We start from the raw sequence: 20,264 nt of genomic DNA on the forward strand, positions 1-20,264 counted from the left end.
GTGACAAGCAAGCCTGCAGAACATGCAGCTCACTCTTCTGGCTCAACATTGACTCTACAATTAACTAAAATACTAAAATACCAAGCACCTATTACCATCATGCAGCCTTGATGGAACAATGGTGAATGGTGGGAGAATGAGATTCTTAGAAACCCTCTTCCAGTATAAAACCACACTTGAAAATAGTTGGGAGACCTCTAAGAAATGCCAAGTTGATACCTTGAAAGAAAAGAAACAAGGACAGTAGAAACAGCAGCCCTGAGACAGACTTACTAACCTTAAAATTGAAGCAATAAGCTTTACAATTAAAACACTAATTTCATGTCCACTCTATATTCTTTCCTTTGGTGAATTTTCTTCACTGAGTGTCCTTCAAAAGTCTTTGCAAGTAGTTAAACAGCCCAACTGCAACACCCTCCCCTGCCCTTTCACGTGAAACTTTATTACTTCTCCTATCAGCCTGGAGAAGATAACCAGCAAGCAGAAAATCGTGGCTCTTTGTAGGGACCATGGGCCAGGGGTCCCTGGCACTGTGAGAGGACTTGTGCCCCCACAGCCTGTAGGTAAGGGCTCACCAGCTCTCTCCAGCCTGCAAGGAGGCTGGGAACTGGGTATTTACTGGATCCTTGCCTCACTGCTGCAGCCCAGGAGCAAGGACAGTCTGAGCAGTAGGGATCACAGCTGAAATCTTTCCTTTCCCTGTGACCTGCCTGAAGGGGAAGGGATGTGCAAGAGCTTCCACACTGGATGCATATACTACAAACACATGTTCAGCTGGAGGCTGGATACTCCATGTTACCATCCACACTCAGTGTGCTTATACATTCCACAGGCACTACAGCTCTAAGCAGCCCTGCTGGCTCTACTGCAGGACAGGACTTCTACCACTAGCACGGGCATTTTTGTGCTTTGACTTTTGGGTTTTTGAGTGCTTACCCAGCCCTGTATCACGAGTATATTGAACTCACATCTGTTACCGCCTGTGTGCGTATGCACTGCTGAGACTTCAGGTGGCGCTACGTTTCCCTACATTATCCTTCATTTTTTATAAGTCTGAGCCACAGATCTGCATGCCTAGGGACACACACTATACACATTACAGGGGTCAGCTGGAGCCACCAAGTCCCATCCTGGGTGAGGACCAGGATCACCTTTGCTCCCTGGGCACCTCCTGCTATTCCAGGACAGCTCAGTGGAAAGTTGCAGGCTCCAAACATCAAGGTATTCTGTTCTCCAGCCTTCAGGACACGAAGCCCAATAACAGAAAGCAAAGTATCCATCATCCCAGCTCACCCTAAGTGGAAGCTTATCTAAAAGAAAGTTGTCTCTGCAAGTTCTGAGCTTCCATGAACATCTGGAGTCAGGAGAAACCAGGGGGGCACCCTCTCCACTGGCAAGATCCTGCCAGGGACAAACTCTGAATTTTCCTTCTGCCCTTCCACACATGGAAGCCCCTGCCTCAGCTACAGGCAGGATGTTGCACCTTCTGGGCTCCTGTGCAAGCCTTTCCCCCAGAATGGCCAGGGCCCACTCTGGAGGTGAAGGGAATCTCTTCTGCTACTACACACTCATACAGGGAACGAGGAGACAGCAGAAAATTACTGACAGATGGCCATTGTATGTAGCCACTGCTCTTTGCCTAGCACTTTAGGTACACATATTTTAGTCTGGAAAAAAAATTCTGGATGAAGCATATTTGAGTAATGATAAATGACAAAGAGTAGAGCAAAACAGCTGTGTCTCTCCTGGTGATGATCAGCACACATTTTTAAACAGATGTTTCTGGTTTTAAGTAAATTCTCACTTGATGGATTTTTTTTCTGAGGATACAACATCTATCAGATTAGAAATTTTTAACACTTAATTAAAAAGGAGAACTCTGACTGACAGCATGTAGTCCTCAAGTGAAGAGGGTTGTTTTTTTTTAAGATACATAGAAGTCATAGTTTTGTAATTAATGACATCTCTTTGAAAGAGCCAAAGAAGAAACACACAACCCCCCCTTTTCAAATCAGCACCTGAAAATGTTAATATAATTAAGTTGTAAAATTCATGTTCTCAAATAAAGTATGAAAACAAAAATATGGTTTGCTGTTAGCCTCAAATCTACAATCAAAATTCCAAAGCACCACCTGCCCAATTATAAATTGACAATTAATGGGAGTTTTCCTGATAAAGGAAGCAAAGTGATGCATTTAGCAGTGTCATGGACTGGGGCTGTCAGAGCTATTTCCTGTTAGGTTATCTTCATCATGCACTTAATTTTCTGCAGCTAAACTTGGTTAAAGGAAAAAGCCACCAAACAAATAGTGTAGTGGTAAAATCAAATCTGGTTGCTGCAAATATTAATTTGAAAAGATCCCAACTACCTCATCAACCCAGTATCACGTGGAGGTTAGAAGAGCCCCACCACAGCAGTCAAGAAGAGGAATTAAAGGTCTTCATGCAGTCTTCCTATCAAATACACATCAGTCTTTTTTCCTCAGATGACATTTTGCACCAGCTGAAAACCTGTCCCATTTCTTTCTGCGCCCTAGAAGTCTCACTGTAGTCCTCCTAAATGCTGCAATGAGGTATGGTTACTTCAAGGCAGGTTCACAAAACCTGGTGCTAGGCTGTAGCAAACTGGCTCAATATAACTCCGTCCTACATAAATCAGATTAAAAACCAGATGAATAGTGATTTATTTTGCATACACCAGATACACAATATGATTAAATCAAAAACAGATTATCTAGTCTGGCTGACTTCTGCCTTTAGCAGAAAGATTTATCAAGTTACAAAAAAAAAACAGAAAAAAAAAAAAGAAAGATACTAAGCAGCCCACTGGAATATAGACAGGGAGGAAACAAAGCTAAAAACTTCTGCTAAACTTTTCAAAGGTGTTTAAGCTCCATTTTCACATGGCTGCTATCCATTTGGGAATTAAATTATAATTACACTTTCTAAGCTACTAGCCCAAGGCCGCTGGAAAAAGGGATTCACAAACATTTTTGTCCCAAACTGCAGAAGGTACAAGAACAACTGCCAGTCTCACCCTGGGACTATCCCTGTTCTTGGACAAATACTGCAGCACAGAGTCATCTACCCCAGACAGCTGCCTGAGAGTGGCATGAGCCACTGCCTAGAAGGAGAAGATGCTCAGCGTCTTTCAGCACCCAAAGTAAAGTGAGTGACCTAGAAGGAGTACAGCTGAGACTGGATGCCCTGTGCTAAACTTAGTTTTTTCTGACAAGGAGTTTTCCTATAGAAACAAAAACACAAACTAGAAAAACCACAGGGCTGCTGAAACTTTTACCAAGCTGCTACTAGCTTGAACCTGCTCCAACTCTACACCAAATGCAAATATGGTTACGATTTATTATTTATTACTCGTCTCACATTGAAATGGATGCCTGTGAAAGATCCTTGTGTGTGATTTTGAAAGAGTAAGAAACAACGGTGATGGCTACGTGTCCACCAACTCGATTGTGGTCAGAAAAATACACCTCCTTTATATTTCACCTATGACTTAACGCGGGCAGATTTTACTCTCTCTTTTTTTTGAATTTCCTGTCTGACAATTGAGCAATCTGGCTGGGAGCTGTTAAAATAGATGGTGTGTCCCACCCTAGACTTGGCTGTATTTTGCTGGCATGTGGAGCAAGTAGCTCCTCTGTGAAGTGCATGAGGCGCCCTGGTATTCCTCATGCTGAAGTCTGAAAACATGAGTCGTTGTCATTCTCCCACATAATACTTCACCCTTCTGTCCTAAAAATTCACACTCAGAGATTGGTTTGCATGAGAAGTTTCACATTTGATGGCTTAGAGAAATGACAAGAAACTATTGCTGCAGGAATGGAGACAACAAGTGGCTGGCATTGCATTTCTGCTTATTCTGAATTTAGAATCCTAGGGTGTTAAAATGAGCCGGTGAAGGAAGGCCATTAATAAGATGCTCACAGGGTTGTTTGAATGAACTAAAAAACAGTTGGGAGAAAGTGTGGGGAGGATTAAATCAAACAAACAAAAATATATCAGTTTACTGAGACAGGCTTCCAAGTAGTCTTCAGCCTTATGGTGCAGCAACCAAATGTAATAAAAAGTCACTGCTATGTGATGGCAAAACAAACATGTTGAAAGCATCCAAACATTCCTATTCAGCAAGAATATAGCAGAAAAGAAAAAAATATTAGTGGCATTTTGGGCTCTTTCCTGTCCACTCCCCAGTGCCAGCCCCTCAATTAACACTAATGAGTCCCAGGAGATGGTCACTGCCACGCAGCCACAAGTCCCCACTTCACTGAGTCTTGCCCAGACAGCCCTGCCTTTGCTTTGTCTGAGGAACTTCCTCTCGCCTGCCATAAACATGCAAGTTCGCCAGGGATGCACAGGTCAGCAAATCCGGTGCTGCTGCACCACTGACTATCTCATCTCATCTTAAGATTGCTGGTACCTTTTTCTTGAGAAATTCAGCTTTTCCCAAGTAGGGCTGCCCTCTATCTCATGGTCTCAAACAAAACACCTCTAAAAAAACAAAAACCAAAACCAACCAAATCATAACTCCCGCAAAATCAAAAGCATCTGAAAGGTCTGCAAATCAAAAGAAAGAAGAAAAATGTCTGCAACATTTTAAAGTCATAACTTGTAATCATAGTTTGTTGAAACATCATCTGTATAATTTGGGCCTCAACTTTTGCATGCTTGAGTTTAATACTGTCAGAGTCCCAAAAGTAGAATCCAAAAAATCCACAAAAAACCCCAAAAAAGCTCACTGATGCAGACAAAAGTCAAATGTCCTTTTGCAACTTGCAGAGAGGTATCCAACCATACATTCTCTAGGTACAGACTTCAGTCTCCATATGTAAAACTACATAACCACATGCCTGTGAGGTGAAAAATATACATCATATTTTTGAGGCTGAAAAAGAGACTGCAGTTAAAGAAATTGTGGCTTTTGACTGTTAAAAAACAATAAACTGTGGAAGTAAACACCATAGGGAGCTTTTAAAAGTCACCTGTCTATTCCTGCAAACTCCTTTGGGTGTGGTAGACCTCATATGTGCCATACACCCAACCAGCAAACCAAACCATTTCTCTTTCTCTTGAAAAACACTACATTTAGTGCAAGCTCAAGTGTTAAAGGCCAACACACTCCTTGGATTAAACTGATTACACTTGATATAAATACAATGCACTACTTTTCAAAGAGTAAGAAATTGCCTCCAGGAAATCTCAGGATGTGTTTAATCAATTACAGCAGGTGAAGAGGAAGTCATATAAAATGTACAAGATACTCAGAAACATGGCACTTTGGTGGGTGACTATACTTTTTGTTGTGTTATAGGGTGATTCAGGACCTGCTTATGAGCAGGTGCAGAATACAAAAAATAGGATTTTAGTTTGGAAGTAGTCACTAACAGTGCCCCCATAGCTGAGGACAGAAGTCCAGTCCTGTACTTCCATTTTGGTTTTGGTATTTTTGCCCACAAGACATTCTGCATTACACAGCACTTAGGAGAGATGGAGAAATGGCACAGAAGGAACACCACTGACACAGCAAGGGTTTGAGAAACACAGAGCCTCCCCTGCTTGTACAGTAACTGCCCAGTAGAGTGCTTCTCTTAAAATTATTTCCTACAGCAACTCTAAGAGACATACTACAGACAGAAACTTGTTGCATTTGAATGAGACGGCACAATGCACAAATACTAAAATAAAAAAATATGTTGGAAATAAAACTGAAAGAGAGCTTCACGAAGACCATCTCTTGACTCTGCACCATGATTTACCTCCAGGGCTTTTTGAGGCAGACTGGTATATTTAGATAACTATTTTGGTCTAGAAAAGGTATGGTTCCCACTGTTACCTCAGTGCTTGTTCCAGCTTCTCCTGGAATGTCTGCTTGGTCTTTAAATATTTTCTACATCCGTAGATTTGGTGCAAGGCCCTGGGCTGCAACCAAAGGACTGCAGCCAAATCCTTGCCAGCCCTGGGTTAACCTGCGCAGCTCAAGCCTCAGCTGTGAGGTCAGGCTCTCTCCTGCCACCCTGTCCTGTGATCCTCTGCACCCACGAGTCCCGTGCAGGAACAGTCACACGTTCATAGTCTGAGAGGAGATGTGTGAGCCCAGATCTGCACCACAGAGCCCACGGCCTGGGGAGTGGGCTGAGCATCCGAGCTCACGAAACAAATAAAGACTCTATTTCTGTTAAGGCAGGCATTATTATAGTCTCATTATACACTCTTATTATTCCCCTGCTCCAGGATTTGAAAAGCCTAAAGCGGACTGAACTTTAATTATGACAAAAACATCATCAATTTTAGTAACAATAGCAAAAAGCAGTTTCCTTTTGAGACTGATGCCCACTATAAAATCTTGGGAACAGAGACAGCACTCAGCCAATGGTGTGCCTGAGCCTGCTCCCTCCTGCTCCCAAAGAGATGGGAATGCAAGAGAGGGAGGGAAAGGCGTCAGTGATTTTCCAAGGCATGCTGGCTTTTGATGAAAAGTGTACTACATATTCAGGAAGGGACAGAGGAGGTAATCAACTCTGGTTATCTCAAAATCATTATGACCGGGTAGATTTTGGAGCCTGAGTTGTTTGTTGGAATCCACCCCTCCAGTCCTCGCGTTTGAAATAGAACAGATGTGTAACATAACAGGAAAAAAATCCAGCTCTGTTGTGACAAATTCTTAACCAATTTTTTTGGAAAGATTTAAAATAACAGTTTCTGTTGCGTAGGCTGTGATCCTGTTGACGTCCATGCTCACTTGCCCAGTACTTTCATATACATAAAATGAGAGGTATTTTTGGTGGAAGGAAGCACTGTCAGTGTATCTGATTGGTAAAACAACTTAAAAATCACATTTCAACAGTAACTTCCAACTGCCCTAGAGCACGAGTTAATGAGATCACATGGAAACATATTGCAAACCAGGAAACATATTTTATACAAGACCAAAACAGTGGAAAAAATGTTAAATACACAACATAGTGGGGCTTCATTCTGTGCACTTCACCTTTCTTGTTTGTGTTAGTGCACAGGCACGCCGGGTGCCTCCTGACGGAGCGCGGCACAGCGCCTACGGCCGCTTGCTGCAACGGAAAGATAAAAGCCTGTTTGGGCAAACTGTCCTATTCCTGCCCTTGAAGTCATCGACAAAAAGCTGCCCCTGACACAACAGCTGAGGGCCAGCCTCTCTGATGAACGTGGGCTACTCGGCACTGCAGTGGGGGAACATAAAAGGCTTTTTCTAAGTAAATGGGAAGGCTCTGAAAGGATTTGCCTGGTGTTAGAAGTCTCCACCCCAGCTCTGAAAGATGAGTACCTAACTCTGGGTGGCCATACCCAAAGGGGTTGTTGCGTTTCCCAGCGCTGAATTGAGCCAGGGTCTTGAAAGGAGCTTGGCAATGCAGAGGAGAATGAGAATGATGAGGAAGGGGAGTGTGCTGCAACATTAAGAGCCATGGACCACTCCACCTCAGTTTCAGGAGACAGCACAAGGCAGAGAGGTGCTGAAGAAAGGTGAGACTGACAAGGCTGAAAACCAGGAAATGCATTGCTAACTAAAACACTTCAGCTACACACTTATTGCTTTCATTTTGAGAAAGGCAGCTTCACTGTCAAGAGCAAGAAGCCTGGTGTGCTTGGGGAGGAGGAGGAAATGGGGGTGACCATCAGAATCAGGGACTAGGAACAGCCTTGACAAGCCCTTGGAAAGCTGAACTATTTTCCTGCACCACATGCCTCTGCATATTACAGCTTCCAGAAGACTCCAAAATAAAGTCTATATCTACGACACAAAGAAAATGCAATGAATGTAATTAAGATTTCAGCTATTCTGTACTGCTTCCTACCCGGAGCCCTGTTGTGATAAATAAATTTGATGAACAGATTGAACCGCCAGCAGCTGAAAAATTAGTTTTTCCTCTTTAAACCGAAGTATTGGGGAAGACAGAAAAAAACAGAGAATCACTGTTCAGTAGAGACAGAAATATATTGATAGACAGCCTTCAGATGAGCTGAAATAATTTCAGATAAGGTGAAATAATTCACAAAAGAACCATCTTCTTAACTAAATTGTATTCACTGTACACAAAGCATAAATGTAAAAGGCCCTGCAACAATCACCATAATGAGATCATATGCTTGTCCAGCAACATAAAAATACTGAGATATAGTAAACTTCAAGCAAAGCTACAGGTTTGTTGGCACCAAATTGTCCTGCTCCCTGAGCTTCTGAATGCCTGATTTCCAGACTTCCCAGCCTGGGGCTCATCCCCTGGAAAGTGGATAACTGGTTACAACCTATGCATAGCCAGCTCCTAGAAAAGCCTCTTTTACCCTTCAAGGCTTGACTGGTGGTTACACCACACCAACAACAGAGGCAGTGTCACAAGACACAGTAAAGTGGAGTGAGTGGATGGGCAGATTTGGCAGGAAACGAGACAGGAAGGAAAAGGAGGAAACAAAAGCATGCAATAAAGATACTACTGGGATTGTCCTCTAAGTTGGGGTTTCTTACCTCATGTAGGATGTTGGAGATAGAGGCTTTGGTTTGGCCCACTGATAAGGATGCTGTGGCACAGACAAGTACTGCTCGCAGAAGTTTCCTTTCCTGATGTGCTGGAAGCTGGAGAAGTCTTCTGGTGACAAATCGGCAGTTGGCGATATGGTCCCATGATCCTCGCCAGCTGGCTCAGTTTTGAGAGTCATAGATGGGGTGTGATCAATGGTGGTCTTCCTCGACTTGATGGGAATCCCATCGTTCATATCAATGGTGCTGTCAGTGGTGAGGGCGTTGATGGCAGCGACGATGGCGGAGCTGGTGTACTGGTTTGTGTTCCCCAGCCACGTGTCATCCGTGACACTCACCCGTGGTGAGTTTTGCGGAGAAGGAGTGGGGGAGTGGTGTGGGGAATAGGAGGTCTGCCGGCCATTGAGGCTGTACTTCCTTTTGTTGCAGGGAGACGGAGGTCTGGAGTTGCGAGCGCCCAGCCAGTTCTCCTCTGTGATGCTCGTTCTGGGAGACGTTGATGGAGAGTGCCTTGGAGAACTGAGCAAAGTACAGGCCACCATGCTGCGCTGGTAGCCCTCCTCTGTGTCGGTGGTCTTCGGAGAGACACATGGGGACTGCCATGGAGACGTCTGAGGTGAAGTGTATGGATATGAGTAGTTGGACTCATAAGAAGACGCTTCAGAGTTGCAGCTTCTGGAAGACAAGCTACTTGCTGGACTGAGGCAGGACGGGTCTCTGTATGCCTCGATGTTCGGCAAGTTCAAAGTGGCAGTGGAAGGCGACCGCTTGGCGTTGGGGATGGCCTCCTCCACCTCATCGTGGAAAAACTGGTTGTTGTTATGATGCAATCCCATGTAAGATGTGATCTCAATTCTGGGGCTTTCCAGCGCTGGAGCCCCATTAGGTCTCATGTTTGGTGGCAGGTAGTACTCGGAGGCTCCACTGTCAATGTGTCCTCCATATCCAGAGGGATGGTTTGTCGATGGGACAACTGAAATGACGGGATTTGATGTCTGCAGGCCATGACATGGAGTTGACAATGAGGAATGTGCCACATTTAGAGGCAAGCCAGCATTTACATTTGAAGATGCATAATTATAGTGTTCTGGAAGAAACAAACAAACAACAAAGAATGACATGAGGCGCTGCACAAATATACTCAGTAACATACCCAGCTGAAATGGTGGGACATGGCACAACACACAAAAGCACAGCTCTCCTCAACAGCACAGCCCAGAGGTGTACCATGTTGGGCAAGAGGCTGCAGACTAGCATCCTTGAAAATGCCTCTAACTGAACAGAACAAGACAAGATATCTTGGGATGGGGAATGCACACAGACAGAGCTGGTCTTGAGAACATGGTTCCTAGGTGAACCTTCAAAGCAAAAAAATTGAGTCATCAAACAACATTGCTTCAGGATTTTGGGAGACTGCAGCATTCAGAGATGCAGCTGAAGAGATGTGTTTTTACATAAGTGAGCCTAACTCCCTCCCTGAAAAGTTGGAATACACAAAAAACTGGACAAAAAAACAAAAGTGGAGGCAGACTAAAGCAAAGAAAAAGATCAACTGCATTCTGTTAAAAAAATTATACACAATCGAAATTTCCATTACAGCAAGTTTCCAACTGGTTCCAGTTAACTAGGATTTTGGAAAAAGATGGATCTATTGATCTGCTCTGGTTTCTGGGACCACTTATCCTCCAGCCCAACTGGCAGAGGCCAGGTGAAGGATAAACATGGATGTCTCACTACTCAGCGACAGCTGAAATTCCACTGAAATTGCTGGTTATTGCACACGCCACATCAAGCGCTGCCAGCAGCGCGCTCTGGGCCAGTTCTCCAGCCATTTAACAGTGCTGGGTGTATAAAAGCAAGAGCAGAGCTGCACAGCCAATGTGGAAAACCTGGAAAGTGACAGATCACATCACAGCCTTGTGCCAATGGGCTCCCTGACCAAGCACAAGGAACAACGTGCCCTTTGCATGCCTCCATCCCTGTAGAGCACCATCCCTGTGGACCAGCATCTCAAAGCCGGTCCACATGGCATCATCTCTGCCTCACCTCGCTGTCTGCCGGCTGAAGGCACTCCTTCAGCTCCGCTCCCCTGTCCCAGGGATGCATAAGTGACTCGTTTTGCCACCCAGAGATATTGGTGGGCTGCCCATGGGGGAAATGGGCAGCCCTCAACTACAGACAACATGCCCCTGGTGCTCTGAGCTGTAGCGGGATGAGGAATCCTCACTTCTATTCTTCCTGATATAGGGAGGCTCTGTGTCACCAGGACACATGAACCAGACATGTAAGCCCTAACACCAGTATCTCTTACTTTACTGGAAAAAGAGAGCAAAATCTTTGTATCAGGGACAATGAATGGTGAACTCTGAGTCTGGGTAAGGCTGGTGTACAGGTTCCTCTCAGAGGTCTGGAAATGCACCCAGCTCCAGCCCCAAGCTGTGCTTGCAATGCATCAGCCCTCCCTGAGGTTTATTATGGCAGCAGCATCACTTTCCTGCAGGACAGAGGGAAACTCTACATGCCCCGTGGCCACAGCCAGTCCACATGGGAAACCTGTCACTTTCTATCCCAGGAGGCAAGATCCCTTGGCAGTCATTTTGCGCACCTTCCCTCGGAAGATATGGAAAGGCTTTGTTAATTACTGCAGCTGCTATTCCAGAGGTGACCAGGGAGCTCTGCAAATGCAAACGAGCCTCCAAGCTGGAAACCAGCACAGCCAGCTATTCTCTTTCTCTTGTTTATCAGCTCAACCCTCTCTGGTGTCATCCCACGCTCACCTTTCTCTCTGGCAACAACTCCAAGGCAAATGGTACTTAGGAAAAATTAATGTGCTGTGGCAGCTTCACAGCAGCTCCAGCTGATGCATGTCATAGCAGGTAACAGTTGGGAATGATGAGCAACAACACCTTTTGAACTTGCTCTCTAGTGTGCCCTCAGATACTGGCCATTTGCTCAGGAAAGGTCATTAAATTACACTGCAGTGTGCCACAAATAACACTGGATTATTCAAAACATGCTGCAGCTTCACACTCTATTCAAACAACAAGGGAAGCAGGAAATACAGCAAAAGAGTTGCTACTTGACAAATCCAACTGCATTGGTCACACCAAGGGGCAGATCTGCCAGGGGGATCAGAATTCCCTCCTTCCAAAATCTGTTCTGTTTTGTTGCTGCCCTGCCACTTGGCCGCACCATCCACTGTCACCACAACCACCACCACTTCCCTCCCTCCTACCCGTCATGGAAAAAAACCCTGACATGGTACAGCTGTGGTAAGACATTATCTGTTTCAGAAACTCGCTCAGAGAAAGGGTCTAGAGTAGCACCTTCAGGGCAGCTTCAGCCCCTACACTGCTTCCTCCAGCCCCAGAGGAAGGTGATGTCCATGTCCACACTGCTGCTGGGACACTGGCTATGCTCTTCTTCCACATACCCTTCCACAGCCTCCTGCTCTGGCATACAGCTGGAAGGCACTGGTGACATGGCACAGCTGGGAATCGCTCCCAGCCAGTCCCTACCATGCACCATGCAGCCAGACAGTCCCGGCAGGAGACTGGGGGCTCGGCAGGCTGCCCCAGCTCTGCACCCACCAGGTGGGCTTTGCCTCTGCTGACTGCAGAATCAGTGCTCTTAGATCTTGTATTAAAAATAAATAGGTAAACAAACAAAATAACAGGGACAAGTACTGTGAGCCCAGCAGTTTGCTCAAATTCTGATGCATGACTGGGGTGAATTCAAACACTGCAGTCTGCTGGAAATCTGCAGCCCAGACTCAACAGGCAATACAAAGCTCAGATGAGCCTTTGGAATCCAGTTCAAAAAAAATTATTAAAAGACAGCCTCAAGTGCTATAAGCAACAAGTACCTTAATCCACATGACAAGGAACAGCCACTTTTAGAACTATTATGCTTTTTTTTTTAAAGCCGACTTTTAAAGGCCCAAGAAAAATAACACCATACAATTCATAGTTTGTGTACAATAGTACACAAAATAGAAAGATGCGAAATCCAAAGCCTTCCAAACGTATTTAGGTATCTTAAAATTACAGGCAGCATGTAGAAAATATGTCTACCAAATATAAAAGCCTCAAAGCCAGAACTAGGAACAAGACAGAGACGTTGGTTTATGGGCTAAAAACCACCAGCTAAAATTTCTGAAATAAGCTCATTCTCCAAAACTTCCATATTTACAAAATTCATCATACACACATCCATAGTCAGCATTTATAACATGCTGACATTTTCCTCACCAGGGTGAATGAGACAGGTAGAAATAAAATCCTGCATCACATAATGTAGCTATGTAGGATATTTTGACAGTCCTGATGCAGATGAAAGGAAGGTAATGCCTTTGCCATGGTGTCACTGTTATGACTGTGATTCACAGAGGCACCCAGGACCAGTGTACAGACTACCAAGACACATTTAATAGGGTATTTTAATATCCTGGGCCAAGCCCCAGTATCAGATAGACCAGTGCAGGTTTGCATCAGTTCTGCTCCAACAAATCCACACTTATGGTAAGTATAACTAGGACAAGAAATTGGACCCTTTTGAGTTGTGAGCACACCTCCACATATTACGTTTCCCTTTGTAGCAGTTAAAAAGCTCTTTCTTTTCCTCTAGTTAATTTCACAGTAAGCAAGTTTTATTCCTTTCTATCATTAATGGTTGGATCCTGCAAGGCACTGAGCACCATCGTTTTTTATTTACGTACTTTAAATAGGAATGCTGAACACCTGCAGCTTGTAGAGTCTTTAGAGAAGATGAGGGCTGTCTTACATTGCTCAAGATGAAGCCACATCTATGTCTGTGTTTAAATTCATGCTTTCAAAATTGCCTAATGGAGTTAGGTACTTTTCTTACACTACGACTTTGACACTTAATTTGCTTAGGCCCCTCCGCTTTAGACACTCAGGTGTCTAATTATTAGAACGCTTATCTGAAAAGCTTGGTGTGAAACTCTAAAAACTGCCCTCTTCTAAAAACTAGAAGCTCATAACAACTATTTCGACACCGACATTCTCCCAGAGAGGTGGGCAACTGGGGAGAGGTAGGAAGGCGCAAACTACCTTCGCTCATATCCTGGCAGGCTGCGTTAAGCAGGCAAGGATTTGCAAACCTGCTAGAATTTACAGGCAAAAAGATAAGGCACAGAGCAAACACAGCCCTACTCTGAGGCAGCATTAAGTCATCCACTTGTGGAAGAGCTCTTTACGGTGACCCGCTATCACCGACACTGCAGCGAGTTAACCACACACCAGGAAGCGGCAACCTTCTCTCTCTGCCAGTTCCAGCCTTGTTCGCCTCATTTCCACCTCAAGCATTGCTTAAAGCCATAAAAACAGACAGCGGGACCGAGACACCAGAGTTGGAAACAGTTGTGACTCGTGACAAATTCACGCCCGTTATTTTTATTTGCGGATGACCTTCAAACTAAACCCTGAGCCTAACTCCGGCTCACAGGGGGATGGGGAAAGGGGGCTCAAGTGAGTTCTCAACCGGGCCATCTCTGTCACGGGCAAGATCCAAAGCCAGCCGGGGAAGCCGTGCGAGCGGTCAGCGCAGGGGTCCGGACATCTCAAACAACTCCAAACTCCTAAAAACTCTGCACCGGCAGCCCCCCCTGGGTCGTCTCCCCTTGCACCTCGTTCGGCTGCTGCCAGGGACCCGCCAGAGGAGCGCCTGCCGCCCGGTCAGGACTCTATCCCGGTCGCCGCGGCCCCGCTCGCCGCTTCCCGGCGAGGCTGAGGCGACGAGCGCGGCGCGGGGCCGAGCAGACCTGTCCGGGTGGGATTGCCGGCTCCCCCTCCCCGCGAAGGGAGGCAGCCTCTTCCCCTCCCGAACGGGGCAGCGCAAGGAGGGCTCCCCGCAGCATCCCGCCGCTAGCACCCCCGGAGGTACCCCGGCCGCCCCGCCGCGACCCACCTCCACCCTCATCGCTGTGCTTGAACTCGAAGAGGAAATCGAAGTCAAACTCCTGCTCGGCCTCCACGCCCGTCATGGCTCCCGCCGCGACCCCTGCCACGCTCCGGCGCCCTGGCAGCGGTGGTGGCGCAGCCGCGGCCCGCCCCGTCGCGCCCGGACACCTGCTGCCGGCGGGCCGGGCTGCGCGGAGCCCCGGCACGGCGTGGGACGGCTGCGCTCGGTAACGTGATCTCGGCCCCGACGGGCGGCCTGTCTCGCTGCCGCCGCCGCCTCCGATCCGCCCTCCCGCGCGCTGTTGATGTTTCCGGGTCGATGCAAACAACCGCGGTGCCCGGCCCCCCCGCACCCTCCCGCCGGGGCTCTGCCCCTGCAGCGCAGTCCGTGCTCCGCGGGGAGCCCTCGCCCCACCCGGGGGACCCGGCCCAGGGGGAGACCCAGACCGCCGAAGGCTCGCCGTGGGCGAGATGGGGAGCCCGGGGGTGGGCCGGGAGCGGGACTTCACCTGCTCCCGACCGGCGGTAACGGCGGGGAGCCGGAGCGGCTCCTTCCGCACTTCAGCGGGAGGGAAGTGGGGAGGGTGGGCTGCTCAGCCTACTCAAGGGGGACACCGGCGTGTTCCCTCTTCGCTGACGACTGATAAAGTTTCTTCCGTGGATGCCCACCACGCCGCGTCTGTGAGCCAAGAGGCTCCGCTTTCATTTATTTATTATTAATTTCACTTAATCGCAGCACCCACTAGTGCCAGCTGCTATAAAAAGCGCAGTAAAGCGGGATTCGGAACGCTGCCGGCCGCCTCCGTGCGCCGGGGAGGGAAAGGTCCTCTCCGGGCCGCCGCCATACACCAGGAGGGCGCCTGCAAAGGACTCCGGTGGCTGTGCTGACAGGGCTCTGCCCGGCCTGTCCCTCTTCCCGCTCGTACGTAATACAAATTAGGGAAAAAGTAAATTAAGACTTTATGTTTCGAGGTGCTTTCCTGTCATGTTATACCGGGCCTTTCTAAAGATCCCCGCCAGGCAAAGGAGCGTCCGCCCCAGCAGCTCGGCTCGGCTCTTCAGTTGCCGAAGCTTCAGGTCGGGTTTCAAAAGGAACAGTTTTTTAAAGCAGTTTTGGAAATAGTATTCTCTTATAAACTCAGGGAATACCATTTTCCAGGCTTGCGACTGAAATCTCCGTTCTAAAGTGCCAGGAAAACACAATTATTTTCCATCTGAGCCCATTATTCTTTTGCCCCTCCTCGCCGGGACGAGCCTCCCTGCAGGAGCCGAGCTGGGCTTCGCCCCGAAGGGGCCATGGGTGCCGAACCGCCGGGGCTGACCCACCCGAGAGTGCTAAAGGCCTTGGCAGCAGGAGAACCGCTCCCCCTGCGCTTGCCCCGACCGTGGTCGCCCCGGGGCGGCGGCTCAGGCCGCGCCGCAGGGAGGAGCGGCCCGCTTCACCCGCGCACACCCCTCAGCCTTTGCCCCGGCGACGGGTACGATGTGCCTCCTGTCCCCCTCCCTGCCCAGGGCCTACAGGCAGGACAGCCGCCAGGTCCCGGTTCCACCAGTGTCAATCCTCCCTGACGCTGCTCTGCTCCAGACGCCCAACTCCTGGAGTGCCCTGGCAGGGAGAAGAGGAGAAGCTCCCAAGTACCTGCTGCCCTCGATCCTTCGTCTCTCCCCCATGTGGTACCTGTAAGACTGGTGAATTGTCCCACACTAATTACAGACGGCTTGATTTGTCAGTGACATTAGTACTAGTGCTGTCAATGACATATTTCGATTGGCACCCTTCCCGTAGAGAAAGAGGAAAGATGTGCCATGAAAAGGTTAGAAACGAAGCAATACCACGTGTGTGGACAGATTAACAGTGGCCCTCCTGCTAACAGTCCAGTTCAAAACAGTGTCATTGAACTGAGGAGAGAGAAACGAGCTATGGGGAGGCAGTGCGCCATGGCAAGGCCATTTCTGTGTCACCAGCCGCCCCTGCACACCCATGGACCGATCTACCAGCTCAGCCGCTGCCCACCCAGCCTCTCCTTGGAGTTAATTGGACTTGTTCTAACTCCATAAAGCGGGGTTCAACAACGGATGCATCAGATGGTCTGCTTCAGCTGCAGCCCCCCAGCCTGAAGTGACATGTAACTGGTCCATGGCATTAAACCTGGCATAAACACTGGCATTTTCAAAGGTAAAGGACACCACACCTTGCTATCACCCAAAGAAAAAAACGAGGTCCTCCCACTAGGACTCTTTGTGCTTTTCTTCCCAGACTAAACAAGAAATAAAGTATTTTCTTTGATTGTTGTAGTTTGGCAATCAAATGGCACCTTAATTTGCAGGCAGCAATCCTGATGTGCAGGGCTCCCTTACGTGTTTCCTGGATTGGGTCACTCTTTCTGGCTGGACTCATTTTCTTAGTCCCTTACAAAATACACCACACCACCGGGGAAGAGAACTATCGACGAGGGTTGGCACATTTTTACATAGGCATCAGAAATGCCACAGAAATAAAGCAGGGTAATTTTTTTTTCCTTTACAAGAGGCTGCAGAATGCTTTTTATGTCAGCTGCCTCTGGATGTAATTTTTACAAACGGTGTATTCAGTGCCCTTGGAGCCCAGGGCATTGGAAGAGCCGTGCGTGCAGCCCACGGATGTCTGAGTGTGCGACTGGCACGCCAGCCACTTATATTAAATACAGTATAATTAACTTCCATCCCAAAAGGCTCTCCACTTCGCAAGCAGAGCCACAGTCAGAGCCGCGCTTGTAGATTTCGCACTGGCAGAATCTCGTCAACTGCAATGAACCCCTAAGGTGAAAACAGCTGTGTAAAAATAAATATTAAAAAAAAAAGAGAGAAAGAGCGAGAGATGGGTCTTGAGCTCCCTTCCAGCTTTCCGGGGACAAACCTGGGGAATGGAGTCCCGTTGTCCCACGCTGCGGAAAGAAAGCGGGGGACATGGACAAACCCCCCCCACTTCGCCTCTTCACAACTTTCTCTGCCCGGGACGTGCGAGCTCTCTGCGCCCTTTCCGAGCCCCAGCAGCAGCCGCTGCAAATCGGCAGCACCACTGGATAGGGAGGAAACTTGGGAGCCGGGGAAAGCCGGGAGGGGAGCAGGGAGCCGTCGGGCCCGCAACGAGGAGCGGGGATCTGCCCCACACCTGCCGCGGCGCGGAGGCGATGTCCGGCGGGGATGCCCGCGAGGTCCCGCTGCCGAGACCGAAAGGAGCCGTAAGCAGCGGCAAGGTCCGAAAGTTTTGGCGGTAGGTGGATAGCGATGCTCCTGGGGGAGAACAGCGTCTCGATTGGCAAGAGGGGAGGGCGAAGTCAGCCAGACGCTACCCATGGCAGGGGCCAAGTTCAGCCCGGAGGAGCTGAGGTCGTCCCGAGCTCCACTCCCACCATCTGTCCCTCTAGAAACTTTGCCACTGTGTTTTCAGGGCACTTTTCGCAGCAGGAGCAGAGAAAGAAGCTGTGATTCAGAGCTGGGATAGAAGGGCAAGCGCTCCCCCGGAGCCGGGACGGCGGCGGCAGCGCGGCTGCCCGCCGGGGGCGGGGGGTACGCGGGGCGGCGGAGCCCCGCAGCGCGGCCGCGGCGTGCCCGCCTGTCTCGGTGTGCCGGGAGCGCCGGTACGGTGCCTGGCACTACCCGGGACTCCTTCCTTTTCCCGGGACCGTGATCGCCTGCAACGACGGGCTGTATACTGACCTCCCCCAAATCAAACCCCGAGATGGGGAAGGAATCCCCAAGCGTACGCCCCTGACAGGATCCCAGACGCCCTCGTAGCCCCTCCGGGAGCGGGCCCGGGCCCAGGACCGGCGGGAAGCGACCGGGAGCAGCGGCGCGGGCGCGGCGGCGCCCTGCGAGAGGCGAAAGAGACACTTATTGGCAAGCGGCCGCCGGCGAGCCTCCGGGCCGCCGCGGGGAAACACCGGGGGACACCGCCGCCCGCCCGCCCTCCCCCCGCCCCCCGCAGCGCCACCCGTTACCTTCCTCCGCCGCCTTCATGGTGCTGCCGAGCGGGCGGGCGCCGTCCTGCGGGGCCGCCGCCGGCCTCTCTCTCCCGCTGGATGGGTCCCGCGACGGCGGCGCGGCGGCGGCCGGCGGGGCAGCGCTTGGCATCCACCCGGCGGGGCGGCGGAGCCCGGCGCGCGCCCTGGGCCACTGCCGGCCCCTCGTCGCCTGTCCCGCGCCCCCCGCCCGCCTTCACGACCCGGTGACCGGGACCGCGCCGCCCCCGGCGTGGTAGCCGCGCCCGCGGAGGCACAGGAGCTCGCCGCCGCCGCCCCCCCGGGGACGGGGCATGGAGAGGAGGGCGGGTGTGCGTGGGGACTTCGGAGGCACTGCCCGCGCTGAGGCGGCGGGACGGGGCGGCGGGCGCTGCCGCCCGCGGAGAGCTGCAGCCGGGGGACCGGGACAGTGAGTGTGCGGAGCGGGGGAAGTCTCGCTCTGACGCAGGGCTGCGCGCCCGGCGCCGCCTTTTAAAGCTGGAAAACACCCCCTCCCGCCCCCCACCTCCCTTCCCCTCCCGGCCCCTCTCCCCGCCCCGGCCCCGTGATGTCAGCCGGGCCCCGGCCCCACCGCCGGCGGGCAGCCAGCGGGAGGCGGGCACCAGCGGGCACCGACGGGCCCCGGCCGCCCGCCCCTCCACGGGGCACGGCGCCCGCCCAGCCCCGGCCCCGCCGCCACCGCCCGCGGGGTCCCCTCAGCCTGCGGGAGCCGGGTGCCCTCCTGCGGGAGAACGGGCGGCGCGCCGGGGTCGCAAAGTGAAGGTGGAGAAAGAAGGGAGACCGGGGAGCGAAAGAGGCAGGCAGGGAGAGGGGAAAAAAAAAAAAAAGGCGAGGCAGCCTCGCATGCTGAAATCATTATATAAAAAATCGCAGGCTTCCCCCGCTGTGGAAATTTGGAAAAGAGCATCAACTGGCAGGCGAGAGAAAGGAAAATCCCATTCTGCTAAATTACTAACAGACCCGCGGACTCGGTTTCAGTCGCTCCAGATTTATTATTATTATTTATTATTATTCTGTAAATATCTCAGCAACACAGTTGTGTCTCATCACTTCGTAGCAGGGAGAAGAGATTTCCATCCCACTGCGACTCCCCCTCCCACCTCCCATCTCCAGGATGCCCCGTCCCGGCCCCCGACGCGGCCGTGATACCCCGGCCGAGGCGGGAGCCTCCCGGACGGGAGATGCTGAGAGGGGCCGCGCCGCCCCCGCTCCCCCCCTCATCCCCCCTTCTTCTCCGTCCTCCCTCTGCCCCCACAGCTGGCAGGAGGGAATGAAACTTTTGGAATGGGACATGCGGGTCAGTTGGGGTGGTTTTGAGCATATATCTGGTGTGTGATGAAAAAAAAAATCATAAATCTGCTCCCCGACAGCCATGCGTGGTTGGAAATAAACCCAATATAAAAGAAATCTTGTCTGCTTCTAGGGAACGAGAGCCCGCGGCTGGTTCTTCGGGGCGGACTCCTCCACTGAAGAGCGGCGGAAGACGGTGCCCAGCAAGGAGCGCGCCCGGCGGGGAGCGCAGCACCGTCCACCGACCTCGCCGTTTCGTCGGGTGGGGAAACCCCAAAACCTGAACCAAGAGGGCGATGCTTTTCTTTCAAGGAAAACCGAACGGGAGAAGAGAGGGGGGAAGCCCTCCGCCCCCGGCGGCCTTTCCCAGCCTCCCCTCAGTCACGCGGCGCGCGCCACCCGGACGTGGCGCACGCGCGACGCCGGGGCGCCGCCAGGGGGCGCCGCAGGGCGGGGAGGGCGCGGGGCGGCGCTGAGGAGCCTCCCCGTGCCCCCGACGGGGCGGCGTTCGGGGGCCGCCGTGCTCCGGCC

The 20,264-nt window shown here is 50.6% G+C and overlaps 1 protein-coding gene across 5 annotated transcripts in view; it reads right to left on the reverse strand.

Moving 5' to 3' along the window:
• NFATC1 (nuclear factor of activated T cells 1) overlaps positions 1-18,576 on the reverse strand; it is a 110,784-nt gene extending 92,208 nt beyond the window's left edge. For 4 of the 5 annotated variants that reach the window (XM_030970227.1, XM_030970212.1, XM_030970204.1 and 1 more), the window contains exons 1-2: positions 18,423-18,576; positions 8,510-9,608 (exon numbers count right to left, since the gene is read on the reverse strand). In XM_030970227.1, coding sequence (XP_030826087.1) covers positions 8,510-9,608; positions 18,423-18,555 — 1,232 coding nt within the window. In that variant the 5' untranslated portion in view covers positions 18,556-18,576. Of the gene's footprint in view, positions 1-8,509; positions 9,609-14,449; positions 14,540-18,422 lie in introns of those variants that run through there. The other variant, XM_030970220.1, reaches the window with a different exon arrangement.
• Positions 18,577-20,264: the final 1,688 nt, after the last annotated feature.

The sequence above is a fragment of the Camarhynchus parvulus genome, chromosome 2 (genome assembly GCF_901933205.1).
Source record: "Camarhynchus parvulus chromosome 2, STF_HiC, whole genome shotgun sequence".
NCBI classification, from domain to species: Eukaryota; Metazoa; Chordata; class Aves; order Passeriformes; family Thraupidae; genus Camarhynchus; species Camarhynchus parvulus.